Source organism: Sphaeramia orbicularis, chromosome 11, assembly GCF_902148855.1.
Source record: "Sphaeramia orbicularis chromosome 11, fSphaOr1.1, whole genome shotgun sequence".
In the NCBI taxonomy this organism is placed as follows: domain Eukaryota; kingdom Metazoa; phylum Chordata; class Actinopteri; order Kurtiformes; family Apogonidae; genus Sphaeramia; species Sphaeramia orbicularis.
The window spans coordinates 19,659,247-19,674,769 of NC_043967.1; the positions used below are offsets into that span (position 1 = coordinate 19,659,247).

The window sequence follows — 15,523 nt, forward strand, 5'->3', positions numbered from 1 at the left end:
TTATATTTAATGCACCACAAAGCAAGCCAATCAGAACAGAATAGGTCTGACTAGATGTCCTAAACACCGTGTGAAAAGACATTTTGGATTATACTTTATGGAGTTGCAGATAGGTGCATGAGTGAGGGAAGGATGGAAATGGCCGGAGAAAGGAGTAAAAAGCATGTGGAGAGAAGTTGTGAAGAAGTGGAATAACACTTACATGCCTTCAACTGTGTCAGGTCTAAAAACAAACAAACAGACATTTAGCATGCTGCCATAACCCATGCATTAGCTTGTGAGATTGTGCTCGTGATTACAGGCGGCTGCAGCCTGCGGATTAGGAGTCAGATGGTACCTCGGTTAGTGCTGTCAGATTAGACACGGCTGATACTGGTGGTCAGTTAGTGGGGGGTTAGTGTTGGCTCTTTGGGCCAGGAATGGGTTTAAAGGTTTGGGCTGCTTTAGTGACAGCTTGGCAAGTCTAATCTGCAGGTCAGTTGTTGCAGACTTTGACCTCTGAACTGGAGTGTCTTCCACAGTTACACAGTAACTGAGCTGCTTCTGCTGCTGACAGTTTGATGAAAGGTCGCTGATAGAACCAGCTGCCAAATCTTCTGTGGGCTCCAGTGGGATGGAAGGAAACCTCCCAATTGTCAGCAGTTCACAAAACTAGTGGACATGCAAATATGAAACTTACTTGGTTAGTTGCCCCTTGTTCTTATTGTTGTCAACGCCATTGTAGGTGACGGCAGCAAGTTTCCTGCTACGGTAGTTTTCATAATGAACGTTGTTTGTCACATCCTTCAGGTCCTGCATGTGAGTCCTGAAAATAACATGAATAAACGTGAGTGGAAGAATATGAGCGTACTGCACTACGGAAACTTCACTGGTGGCACATACAGTTTTAATCTGAAACAGCTAAAAGCAGCTGTTTGACTGAGAGAGACTGGAAGAACACAGAGACAAATGAGACATTATGCAGTGACAGTTGGCATGCCTTTTTTTTTTTTTTTTTTTTTACCTGATAAGCATGTTCCGGAGGATTGTAAAATCACAGTGTTCCCCGTTTTCCACTGTGAAAAGAAACAGATGAGTCTGTGAGAACTGATCAGAGGATGGCAACACATTAACATTAATGACCCTGCAACAATGCTAAAAAAAAAAAAAAAGTATATATTATATCCACTTTTGTTGTTGTTACTTTTACAACTGTTATTATTAAATAGGGCTGGGCAATAAAAAAATACTGAAAATTACTGGGTTTTTTATAATTATAATTTCTACAACACACATTTTTCTCTTGACATTTATATACTGTCAGCTATGTTCTGCTACAGTGGCAGGTGTTTGACATGTTTTGACCACAAGGTTAGTTTAAAACCATAAATAATAATCTGGCTTCATTAAGGGGGAAAACCAAAATCACCCTTTAAACTGGTAAAACAAATAATGATATGATACAAACTAATGTGAATTTCTTTTAATCACAGGACAGAAAAATGACATTTCACTTGGTCTTTCTTTATTCATTGTTGAGGTTTAGCTGACATTATAGACAACTGTTTATCAAAATCTTTTAGGTGACCTTCTTCTTAAAAATGACAAATCATTGTGATCCAGTAGCTTTTATCTATAAATCATAACAGTATATTTGTAAAAATCCTAACCATTTTTATGTCAATTTCCAAATCACATTATAACACTTAGTATAACTGGCTATTTCAAAAGATATTTTGATAAACCACTCTATTTTTGTCCATTTATTGAAAAAGACCAACTTCATCTTCTTCATCTACTCCTTCATGAATGACCACATCAAACATCACGCCAAGTTCCTGAATGCCTGAACATGTAAACAACATGTAAAATACTGTGAATGACACATAACTCTATTTAGGTGGGGATAACAGGCTTCATTTTTTACTCTTCTCATTTCAAAACACAAAATATATGACAGCCTGTTACACTAGATAAAATGTTAGTACAATTATCAAAACAATACTATCAAGAGCATATTTATTCTGAAAGGTTTTTGAAATATATTTGGTGGACTTGATGCTATCGAGTGCCTTAATCATTGCAGCCTGTAGTACCAGACAGATCCAGCAGATGGCATCATGAGTCTCTCCTGCTGTAACCCTCACCGCAGTCCCCTGAGGTTTCTCTGGACTGCTGTGGTAGAGTGACTCGCATAGCTTCTCAGGGACCTTGCCCTCTTTCTCTCTCTCTTTCCCGCCCTCTCTCCATATTTACGCTGACATGGAGCCAAAAACATTTTTGGTATTCCAAAACTCACTCCCCAAGGGTGGCAAACACTGGCAGCAAACCAGTTTCATAGTAGCACCCCTACGAGTCATCCACTGGGCTGCAGTGTACAGTTGTGAGACAGTTGTTTTTATCTTTAGACTACACAAGAGCAGGATATACAGTATATGATGTGGAATGTTCCCATCATTGCCTACAATTAATTGGTTGCAGTAAAAACGACTGAGTTCAGTCACTTTCACACTACAGCCACGTCCTCACATCACTTTAAGCTAAATATACCGTCATGTTTTTGACTCTGTGACCACATTATGATTGCAATTTCCTGTGAGAAGTCAGAAAACACTTTCATATCCGATGCTGAAAAAAAAGTCAAGTTTCTTGGTGTAGGTTTAATGTGCTACAGTTTTCATTTATGTAATACCATCAAGATGAGGATAATTTCAGAGGACAAATGGTCTTACAGCAAATTTAGACAGAATGGATGAAGATAATTAGAAGATGTTAATTTTAAGAGTAAGTGATTCATCAGGTATTCATAATTGGGTAGATTATCAAAAAAATATCAGTTATGTATCTGGGCCACCATGTTGAACACTGCCTCACAAAGTTGAGCAGCCAATCACATCTTAAACAAACTGCACAACCAATCCCTGTCATTCAGTTATGTAGGGCTTCATACCAAAGAACACTAGAGTTCAGCCCTGGTACTACTTCAGTATGTATACACTTGCTTGTGAGAAAGTTTGTGTGTGCTGGTGTGTACACTTTGTGATAACACCAAAACAGGAGCACATGGATTGTATTACTGCTTTGCAAACCATCTACACATGATGTCTGGTCAATAATTCAATAAAAGTGGAAATACATGTGTGACAGAGATTCCATTCTAGTGATCAATTTGCAGTCGGTGATCGGCTGAACTCTGGCCTCTCACCTTCAGCCACGCCCCAGGGATACTGCCGCCCGCGCACTCGCTTTCCATTGACCTCGATAATGGTGTTACTACCAACTACAGCCAAGGGTAAACGATCCTGCAGAGTGGAGGGAGGGGACACAACTGTTGCATAGCTCATGCACAATGGCTAAAAATACATTGCAGACTGTGGGTGTGCACTAACATACATGGAAAGACTGTATGCACACCATAACTCAAGAGAATTACAAACACAATACGATAGCCTGGTACTGAGTTAAGTACAAATGATCCAGTGAAACAAAAAAAATGCAGAGAACATGTAGAGTTACACCGACTTCTATGCCAGTGAGGACACACCTTGATTTTCCTGACCATCTTCATCTCCTCCTCATCATCTGTGTCTGGGAACTCATAGATTTTGATTTTGTGCTCCTGGATTTCTCTCATGATCTGCACACATCGGAGAGGGAACAAAATGAGATGGAAAAAAAACAAACAAACAAAGGGATGTATGTGGAACAAATGGATCCAACAACATCAATATCCAGTGAGAAGGTTCGATCAATACACACAGTGAGAGAAAAGTACCTGCTTATTCTGCAGTTAAACAGGCTCGACCCAAACACTGTATCTATGTATCAGTTAATCAAAATCTAGGCACTGACTTAAAGTGTACACTAATTTACAACAATACAATCAAGTATTACATAAAGGCAAGCGGCACAAAAACACTAAAAGTCAGAGGAGCATTTGAACATTGTGGAAAATGATGAAACAGTTCCTGTTTTGTGACAGATACTTAACTATACAAGTAGGAGTGTACTGTAACAGATCATGTTTGTTATAATAATGCTGTTCATCACTGTATGCCTTTTATTGACAGTGCTAGTGATCCCTGTGTTTGTGTACCAATTACACAACTGTCACTTAAAAAACACTTTGTCTTGTTTCATTCTGTTCATTTCTTTATTTACATACCCGTCAGTTCAGTGCTCACAAGAACAGACGATTTGATATGATACTATAATTAGTGATGTCCTGATGTGGATTATTTTGCTTCTAATCCGATCCAGTTTTATTTAGGATTAGTTTTGCCGATACCAACTTTTTACAATGAAATTTTGAGTTAAATTTGGAGTCATTATTTATAGGTTATTATGCTATTAATTTTCTTCAGATCACAATTGGGCTGTGTGGAACCTGAACTAAAACAAGTATGACACCTTTGATGCTAAATAACTTTTGTATAATTTTTGCATTTTCCAAATTCATACTGTGGGTCAAATTAGAACCTTCAGCAGGCGACTCGCACATCACTACCGTACGTACCTCATAATGACTATGAGCAGACCATAAAGTGAAACTGAAACTTATAGATGCTTTACTAATTCCTCTCAGTCTCTCGCTGTTGTGCAGGTTATTTTTCTTATCCCTACCTTTGGAAATTTTAATTTGAGGGGGCAGGACGTGTCCCCCCCCCCCCACACACACACACACATAAGTGTGACAGAGGGATAACTTCTATAGAAAATGATCCCCTCAATTAATTGCAACAACTTGTTGATTATCACACAATGTTCAGTATTGTTTTATAAAAAGAATATAGCTTATAAACATAATTCTTCTAGCAAAAGAGAAGTAAAAAATGCGTAATACACAGTGGAAAAATGATCCTCACTAAAGGCTTGAACATTCTGAATCATAACTTATTGTGTAACAGTGCGTAGTCTAAATGGTCAGATGATCAGATCAAGAAAAACAAGTGCACTACATCTGTAGCAGAAGTACATGGAACAGGACACAAAGATCTTGTATAAGAAGCATCAAGTGGGTTACAGGTTTGAATGGACAGAAGACACACCTGTTCAAACAGGAACATTTGGCTGCATCATTAAAGGTGCTTGCCAAACAAAAACATACCAGCACCGAGAAGAGACCCTCACCTGTTTCTTGAACTGCTGACACTCCTCAGGAGTCATTGTATCGGCTTTGGCAATGAGGGGAATGATGTTTACTTTTTCATGTAACCGTTTCATGAATTCAATATCAAGGGGCTTGAGTCTAGAAGCATAGAAAACAGACATTTGGTTAGTGGTTACAGTTTGGCTCTGCAGGGCTTTAAGGCTGACAGGCGTGTTTCATGGCTTGGCTGACCTCAAAATGCACATCTGGATGGACCAGACCGCACTGTAAATCTGAACTGTTTGGACTCTGAAAATCCTCTTTCAAATGGTATTATGTGGCTTTGCTATTGTATGTGTACCTGTCTGCCAGAGCAACTACTGTACATAGCACTCGATCTGGTCTGTATCACAGTTTCTGAGCTTGTCTCTCACCAAAACGTTTTTGATGAATAGTCCACCTTTTTTCACTAAGAGTATGTCTATTGAGTACAGAGCTGTGGTCAGAACATGGTTAGCCTTGCTTAGCTTAGCATAAATAATGGAAGATGAAAACATGTTAAATCTACATGGGACATAAAAACCCTAACTACAAATTATTTCATTCCTCGTCACAGTAATGAATAAGGACTATGGGACTGATGTGGTAATGCCATTTGATTGACACTTTATTTCAATATTTAACAGCTTCCTATATGACATATGAGAGCTAAGCTGGACATGTTTTACTTGGGACTGTTTAAGAATGATAATGCTGGTTCAGTCAGTATCACTTTTCTCCATTAATACCAACCAACTATTTCTCCATAGCGTTAGCCTCATAGGATAATCACATTTTTTTCAGGTCATAGCCAATGACACAAAATGAAACAGTAGTGTTAGAGTTAAGATACACATATATCACAATTTGGCCAAAATTTCACTTGGGTAATTATGCAATGATATGCTATGGCTAATGATATGTAAAAATGTAGGTTTAAAACTATCAACCATTAAAAAACAGCTGATGTTCAGACATGAACAAAGATTACAGTGCATTATGCACAGTAGGAAAAATGATCTGAAATCATATAAATCAATCATTTAATCATATAAATGCCGGATAAACTTAATTTTTCATCTATTTTTAGAGGCTCTTATCGTAAATAAAGAAGAAGAAGAAATAAAGCTTTATGTTGTCCAGAGTATATGATGATGTTTTATGTCATTTATACTTCTATTAACACTCTTTTTACCTCCGTCAAGGAGGTTATGTTTTTGCCAGCGTTGGTTTGTCTGTCTGTGTGTGTGCAAGATAACTCAAAAAGTTCTGGATGGATTTGGATGTAAATGTCAGGAAATGTTGATACTGGCACAAGGAACAAATGATTAAATTTTGGTGGTGATTGGGGGGGGGGGGGGGGGGGTGTCCCACTGATCTGCCTTGGCGGAGGTCTGCGCTCTCCGGGTGCTTCTAGTTTTATGCTGCTTTTTTTTTTTTTTTTTTTTAGATATTTATGCTGTCAGGGTTTTTTTTTTATATTTTAATTTTTATTCTCTTTTATATACATTATTTATACTTTTTTTATGGCAACTAGGACGATTGCACTTTTTTAATTTCGTTGTACCTGTACAATGACAATAAAGACATTCTATTTTATTCTATTCTATTCTATTCTATTCTATTCTATTCTAAATCCATACTAGTTATGTAACATTGACTCAAGTCTAATTAATAACATGTTTGTGTAATTGGTGTCTTTCCAGTACTCAAAAATCTGTAGCTATACAGTAAAGCGCAAAACAAACTGAAAAATAAAATTAATTAAATATGTGTACTTTACAGATGGGGGAGATTAACAGTAAGTGATTGGTTGGAGATGCATTGTGGGCCAACAGCCGTGACAACAGTGGATTGCCAAACCACCTTTTGTTGTGGGCAGCCCAGCGTGTTTAACAGCTTGTCCAACTGTATGTGTGTTTGGCACAAGCCAGAGCCAAGACACAGATGGGAGGAATGGGGTCTCCAGGTCACTGAGCTCAGGACAGATTAGAGCAATGTTATTCTTGCCTGGGAGCTTGGTAGGAGGTCACAGACTGATCTGGCTGGGCTCCGTTATCTTGACTCTGATCCAGAGAGTCATGCAGCAGTAGAGCCATGTTAAAGCACAACAGATCTATCGGTTGTTTTAAACACAGTAAATGGAGACGAAAACAGGGTCTAAAGCAACATTTTACTGAAAGAATTTGGCTTCTGTCCTTATTAACAGATTTTTAGGTCAATTACTGGAGCTTTACATCCTTCCAGCTGGAATCCAGGGTGGGGTTCCTTAAGGACCCCTCCAAGGCCCATTTCACTTCCTCTCGAACAAATCTCATTTTCATGAAGACACTAATAGGTTTACTGATAACACATTAGTGTCAAAATAAGCTGGAAAAGCTAAAGACGTGCAAAGGGGACTGTTGGTAGTAACACAAAGTGGATAGATGGTAAATACTGAACTATTAGTGTTCAATATATTAATCACCTTGAACAGCTAAATAATTAAACATCTAAAATCATCTTGCCATTAGTCTTGGTTCATTTTACACTCTAAAACAAATCTCAAATGAGAGCTATATTCTTTAAGTTCAGTATTAAACCAAGCTGTATGCAATTCAAACACAGTAAATGTGTATTTAGAACTGAACAAACACTATTCATCCATGTAGAACCTACCCGTGTCCGGATGGGGCAATAAAATACAGGCAGCATTGCACCCTGTTGTCTGGCATCTGCCGTCTGTTGACCCGGGACTCTGCATTGAGGTAATCCTCAAATTTACTGTCGATATAGTCGATGACCGGCTGCCAGCTGAGGATGACACATTCGATTACACAACCATTGTAAGGAGCATCAGCGGTTTCTACACAAAAGTGAGTCCTTTCCAAGAGTGAGGCGGCTGAACCCACCAGTTACTGTTGTCAACGGCGTCGCCAAAGCCAGGGGTGTCAACGATGGTGAGCAGAAGATGAACTCCTCCTTCTTTTACCAGAACCTTAGACTGTTCCACCTGTAGCAACACAGAGCAGTGACAGATATCAGCATGGGAGAGTGGGATGAGTGCTCTGTATGTTTTTCTATAAGTGTAATTGAAGTTTTGATTCTAGTCATGTTCCTCATCATGAAGCCACAGTTTTGGAAAAAAAAAAAAGAAAATCACGTATCAGCAGGCCTTATTCATACTTGTTGGACATTCACAAACAATGCTTGTAAGTTGGGTTAACCTCTGTATATCACACGCAACTTAGTCTAGTATAAATCACAACATTTTAACAGTTTTTAAGTGGAACTATCAAGTTGGTTAAAAAATCATACCTCATGCCATAAAGCCTCTTAAAAAGTTTTAATCATCTGTAAAAAAAATACTGAGCTCCCACAAAGTGCGTGACACTAAAGTTGAAAAGTATGGATGTCACAGGCATCTAAAGATAAACAACTCAGTAGAGTGAATACATCTGCCAAGGCCACGCAGTGCAGCTATTCAATCAAACGCCTCATCATGAACTGTTAGAAAGAATGAAAAAAATCCAAGGTTTTTATTTATGTAGTCCAGAATTTGATGGGTTCATCCTTGACTAATGCCAGCAAACAAACCAGTAAACACATGCAGCTGATGCCATTAACTCTTTGGCGGATGTAATTCATTGGTGTATATGGAAGTATTAAGTAGGACAAAGAAGATACTTTTTGAGATGTAAGGTGCTCAACTGAAAACAAAACATTAATCGACCCCTTGACCTTATCTAGCTTCGTTTTTAGGGGCACTATAAAATTTACAGACAACAGACCAAGCTTATCATACTCCATAAACCAATTAACCACAACAAAAAACAAAAGTATTCAGCAGCCATTATAAAAGTAATGTGAGATCTGTGTGGAGTGTTTGTGTGAAGGTGCTGACCAAAAAAGTTCAGACCACATCAGATAGGCCAGAAGGAGTGAGCTTTGATCAGCATGGGGTCTCAGCAATTCCCGTGATCAGAAGACGGACTTTGATTTAATCAGTAGATCTAATCCAGACTTTGGCTGCAACTCTCTGATATCACACACTCTTTTTTTCAGATTTGGACTCAGTGATGAGAAACATTCAGTATAGCTGAGGTCAACCCCGGTCCACACAGCAGTTAGCAGTCATAACATTGACATTACAACACTCCTTAAAATACCATACATATGCCTTGTACAGTCTTTGACTGGAGTCCAAGTCTGGACATAAATCTTTCTTTAGCTGAAAGTTAAATGCTGTGAGGAAGTGTGTGTAGTGCCGTTGCTGTATACAGTAATATTTTAGGAAAGCCGCTGAGGAGTGCCCACATTTGAGCTTAACCTCAGCTAAACTGAGCCCGTACGTTACACTTAAACAGCACCGCAGAATGCCCGTGGTCAGACACTCTAACTACATCATTTCTTTGGTTACACAACACCACCAGGTTCTCACAACACAACAAATCTCCTGGACCGAGGAGGAGGGGTGTGATGTTTTGTGCTTATTACTACACTCACTAAGCTGGCTGGTTTATCTGGGCACCTGTACAGACAGATCTCCTGGTGGGATGTGAAGCACTAGTGTGTGTCACAACCTGCTGGATAAAAACCTTACAGACAGAGCCAGGGTGGTACCTGATGATATCCCTAGTGAATGTCATCAAAAAACGTTATTTATGAAACATCGTCATGTGTCAGCTAAATGATTTGTCTTCTAGATTGACTTTCCTACCTCCCACCACAAGGACAGTACATTTATATTATAGCCCTATTCTAGAATTATGAGGATACTGTTATACAATATGAATCCATATTTGAGAGTTATGTACATACAATTACACCAACTGACACATTTACACTGATATATGTACACGGTGACAACAACAAAATAACTCTGCAGTACTTTCTTTAATCTCCGCTGCTCAGCCGTGAAAGTATGGAATCTGAGGAGGTGGAAAAGTGGAAGTAGGGTGGTGGGCTCGCCTCATTCATAGATCATATATTACACAACAGACTTTAAGAAACATTGATTTTATCGGACTGTATAAATCTTTTTACTTCAGATGTTTTGTTATAAGAGCTACAAGAGCTGCACAATTAATCACAGCACAATCGTGACGATAGCTCATACAATAATACAATTACAAAAGGCTGTGGGTCCAGTGTGTTTGGTTTAGATCCAGTGACATACTGTGGAAAATTCAAGCTTTTTTTGTATGGTTTAGCTAGAAAAATATTTCAACATGATGAGTAATCTGTGCATCTTTCTTAATAACAAAGCAAGTAGGCTCAAATTGCCAATACTGTCCCCAACAAATAATCTTATGTTCCATTTTCTTATTTTACTTTTTGTAATTTTATAGTCACTCTATTCTTATTTTCTTATATTAATGGTTGTTTTTTTAATTCGTTTTGCTGCACTTAATGGAGTAGCACTGCTAATTTCATTGCGCACACACACACACACACACACACACACACAATGACAATAAAGGGTATTCTGATTCTAATTAGAAAAGGACTAATTGTGCATCCAAAAAGCATGTTTAACATGCACAATACCAGTATCTTGAATATCTTATAAAATGCCACTACTATTAGTTCCTGACTGTTTGCTGCCAAACCTCTTTTCGTTCTGATATCCTCATAGTATTCATGGTACCGTTTCCTTATGGGTTCATTTTAACTGCCGGCCAACCAGTCTGTCATGACACTTCCCACGTAAAACTTTAACAGCAGACCTTGACCTCTCTGACCCACCACCCACCACTTAGTGTCGTCTGCCATGCACTGGTATCTATCATGGCCGGGCTTTCTTTTGACTGACCTTTGACCTCCTTGGCTGGCGACTCATAGGGTGAGCTGACCAGTAAGGGATTTATAAAGTGAACGTGATTAATGCTAATATAAAACACCTTCAGAATGAATATAGTAGAAACTGAATTGTGTGAAATCAAAGACACTGCAATATTTTAAATACCTTCATGTTGATGTTACCGGGAATCAAACCAGCTCTGTCAGTGCAAATCTCAGCAGGCTAAAGTCAATGAAAGTGTTCTGAAAGTTTAATAGGTAGGACTGCTGAGTAGACAACGCTGAAGAATCCTGCAGTGTCTCTGTTTCTCTCTGTAGTTCATAACAGGATGAGTCAAGCCACAGACATGCCTATTAACCAGACAAGCTGCCCACAGACAGTGAGCTCATGGGAAAAGAAGGAACAACGCTTGGCCCCAACGTATCAGCACATTAAAGCAAGATAGTCAGTACAAGTAACTGGCAGTATCACATGACTGCAAGTTCATTTAACTGTAATAGACTGTGCATGCGGCATTGCAAAACAAACTGCACACGATGGAGTCAGTGAACTAGCTCTTACCACAAATGAACCGTAAGTAGAAAGAGGGCTTACAATATTATGACTGGCTGAGAATATATTAGAGATGTTCTTGCTGATATAATGTCATATCAGCATGTACTGTGATAGGGCCGCACGCTCAAGTTGGATGCCTTAGACCACGAGCGTGAAACATATGGTTCGTGGCCTGCAAAAGGGTCCAATCTGGCATGGGGGATGAATCTGTGAAATGCAAAAATGACACTAAAGATATTATCAATAATTTTATTTCAGATTTAGTCCACATTCAGGCCAATTTGATCTCTAGTGGGCTGCATCAGTAAAATACTATCTTAATCGCCTATAAATACTGACAACTAAAAAAAAAAGTTAACATTTACAAACTATATTCACAAAAAACATGAATAACCTGAACAAAAATGAACTTGAAATGTCTTAAGATGTACAATTTTAACAAAATTCTGCCTCAATGTTTTGTGCAGTTGCAGATCCACTGTAGTCTGTAAGTTGTAATGCACATGAGTAAATGATAAGCCGAGACATAATATTGTTAAAATCGCTCTTATTTTTCTTTAGAAATTTCAGTTTGTACATGACTGTTCACTTTATTCATATTTTTAAAGCAGAGTTTGTAAATAGAAATATTTTTTACACTAAAACATAGAGAAAAGTTTGGAGTTGACATTATTTATGTATTAATAGGTTATTATTTTACTGGTCTGGTCCACTTCAGATCACATTGGGCTGAATGTGTCCCCTGAACTAAAATGACTTTGACACCTCTGACTTAGACCTAGCCTAAGCCGGATCTAAAAGGTTAATGTATTGCCAGTATCATTATAAAATCCTGTCAGATTTCCACCGGATCACCTATCCAATGGCATTCAGGTTGAGCGGGGTCACACATCTTGAATGAATGATGTGGCTGTGAGACGATCGGATAGATTTCCTGGCAGGTGTGAAATAGTGGTGGGCCACAGTTTGAGCTGTTGAATGATCAAATTTCACACACCGCAGCCTTCAGTCATAAACGTGACTCATTTAAAAATATTACTGGAATGTTTTTTTGTGTTAAAGTTACAGCTGAGTGTAGTTTCAGCTGACACTCATACAATTTAACCTTGGAGTGAATAAAAACATCTGCAACTAATTTTTTATCTTCAAGCTACAAAAAACAATGCCTCTAGTTTTCTTAGATACATTTTTACATTATGTTAAGAATAATTATACAGGCGAATACATCAGCTGTACACAAAAAAATTAAGAAAGCAAAAAAAAACCCTTGACATTTTCCATATGTCAAAGCCCATAACAGTGTTTTAGCTCCATTCTAGTTTAAGGAAATCTGGCCGAATAAAATGTGCTGCCCTAATGGTAGATTGTGTTGTTTAACCCATAAAGACCCAATCATCCACCATCAACCAATGCATCAAATAAGGCAAATTGTTTAATACATATTGATCCTCAAATCTTATCCATACATGTAAATAACTGGTGTAAAATGGAGTTTGTCATCATTTCATGGTCATCAGATATGATCCATTTGGATGTTTAGAGGCTCCATAGTGATCGTGGAAACACAGGCATCTTCTGTAACACTGATTCACTGGTAAAACCCATGGAGACTGACAAATGACAGTGAATGGAGACACTTGATTCATGTTCAGTTAAGTAAGTAAGTAAAGTTTATTAATAAAGTGCTTTTCACAGATAAAAATCACAAATTGCTGTACATAAAATGGGTGCAATAAAACATAAAAATAATTTCCTAAAATAGATCAAAAGGACAAATCCATCAACCAAAAGCTTTCCTAAAAAACATCTTGAGCTGCTTTTTAATGATGTTTTATTGAAAAAGATACTTTTTCTTTGTTTTTCTCTGTTTTTGATATAACAACCCTCAACTTTAACCTGAGCTTTTGTGAACATCTACATGATCAGTAAAGGAAAATACCTGATTTTCACTGAAAAAGTGCAAAATACAGAGGCCAATATTAGAAAAAATAGGACCAATGGCCCTGTAGCTTACCAGCCAAATTAAAAGCTTTTGGAAATGTTTACAGATGACATTTATTATCACCCAGTTATGTATATTTATTATATTACAGAAATAGCCCATGTTTTGGTCATATTCCAATCAGATCTGTAAAAAATTCAAATTCCAACTTGATATCATTGATACTGATTTATTGGATCAATCCACTTCCTATCTCTTATAATGGGAAAATTTTTCACAGTGGCACCAAATCCAGAATCAGATCCGGATTGAAATAATTTCAATACCTTGTGTTGACTTCATCATAAAAAAGCTGTATACCAAGTTTGAAGTCAATCAGAACTGCAGTTTTGGAGAAGAAGACGATTGAAAATTTTTCCCCATAAGAGCCCATGTTAAATTTTCGGTAAGTTCCCAGATCCAGATGAAGATCCTGATCAGCATGTGGCCATTATGTTTTGGTCATGTCCCCATCAGGGCTGGACTGTAGAAATTTACAATTGATACCATTCATGTTTACTGAGTTATTGTATCGATCCACTTCCTATCCCTCATAATGGGGAAATTTTTCAAAGTCGCACCAAATCCAGAATCAGATCCGGATCCAAATAATTTCACTAACTTTTGTTGACATCATCATAAAGAAGCTGTATACCAAGTTTGAAGTCAATTGGAAATGTAGTTTCGGAGAAGAAGACTATTGAAAGTTTTGTAACGGACTACAGACAACAGATGATGACAGACGACGACAATAGCTTACGGCCTATCAGCTGGTAATAAAAATGGTGGTGATACATCACTTAAGAAAGGGTAAACAGAGAGACAAATTAATTTGGGGACTGCCACAAAAGTACAACTGCATCTTTATGGGTTAATACAGGACTATCTGATTATATTTAAGACGATTTGGCTGTTCTTGCAGTACATATTGTCTGCTCAGCTTCAGTGTCAGCTATTACAATCAGCCTGGGCTTTATATGAAACCTTTACTCCATCATATTATCGTGTTGTTTTAATCTCTGAAATTCCACTGAAGTGGGAGCAGGTCTCGGATATAAAAAGCGAGGCATGTCTGTGCACGGACAGGACAAGACTGATCTCAGCACACAACGGCAGTTTGTTGGCTAATCATCAAGGCCCTGTCCTTGTGTGCTCTCCAGCCTCGGTGAGCCTTATTAACCAAAAACAACACAGACCTCTGCCCCGGTCTTTCATCTCCTGCGCCCGCTCTGTCTATATTCCCCTGGTCATCTTCATCTGCTTCTTTATTTTATTTTTTTTTAATAATGGAGTGGGTTTCAGCACACACAGCATTCCACCGGGTTTCATCACATTCTCTGGCATCGAACAGGGGGAAAAAAATGGCCACAATTATTTGAAATGTAATTAGTTTGTGGTTCCTGGAGAGAGAGAAAAGAAGGGATCTCTGTTCTCCATATTTACAGTCTTGGTTCTGGTGAGGATAAACAACCACCAATACAAACACGCATTCGGTACGTTTTATTTCAGGCCTATATGTTTCAGTTAATCCTCTGCTCAAACATTCAGTCTGAGAGGCAACAGAGGCACACGCATGCTGTCGAAATCCCATCTAAACTTTTAATTAATAAGCACCGAGGATGTGGAATGTACAGGTAAACTCATTGGAAGTGGCGGCGAGCGGGGCGAGGGCAGACGGAGCCCCCACAGTGTGTTGCCGAGGATTAGAGGAGATTTAGAGCAAAGTAGTAGATCACAAGAAGCAGGTGAAGGGAAGATCCTGAACATGCAGCTGATCTACGGTACGCTAAACCGAGCAGAGCGCTTTCAGTGGCATGTTCAAGGCGGAGGACGGGAGAGAGAGAACGCTGTAGCAACAGTATCGACTTTCAGTCTTCAAAAGGAAGCTCCGGTAAAACTATGCAGCTGTGAGCCAAACCCTTATCCTCTGCAGCGTCACTGCACGCAGCACTGCAGATGGACGCCTGGTTCATTCAGTATCACTCATTTCTGGCACCGTCACACCTGCAGCTTTGATGTTTCTCACTGCTTCATGGAATATGACGATGATCCGCGCTGGGCTAAGCTCATGAAAGACGCTAAATTTGCTATTGTAAAC

The 15,523-nt window shown here is 38.6% G+C and overlaps 1 protein-coding gene across 3 annotated transcripts in view; it reads right to left on the reverse strand.

The window, feature by feature from the left end:
* septin7a (septin 7a) overlaps window positions 1-15,523 on the reverse strand; it is a 44,685-nt gene that overhangs the window by 6,816 nt on the left and 22,346 nt on the right. For 2 of the 3 annotated variants that reach the window (XM_030147539.1, XM_030147540.1), the window contains 8 exons: window positions 7,999-8,099; window positions 7,766-7,900; window positions 5,110-5,227; window positions 3,524-3,616; window positions 3,185-3,281; window positions 1,004-1,055; window positions 680-805; window positions 203-223 (listed from right to left, as the gene is read on the reverse strand). In XM_030147539.1, coding sequence (XP_030003399.1) covers window positions 203-223; window positions 680-805; window positions 1,004-1,055; window positions 3,185-3,281; window positions 3,524-3,616; window positions 5,110-5,227; window positions 7,766-7,900; window positions 7,999-8,099 — 743 coding nt within the window. The remainder of the gene's footprint in view (window positions 1-202; window positions 224-679; window positions 806-1,003; window positions 1,056-3,184; window positions 3,282-3,523; window positions 3,617-5,109; window positions 5,228-7,765; window positions 7,901-7,998; window positions 8,100-15,523) is intronic. The other variant, XM_030147541.1, reaches the window with a different exon arrangement.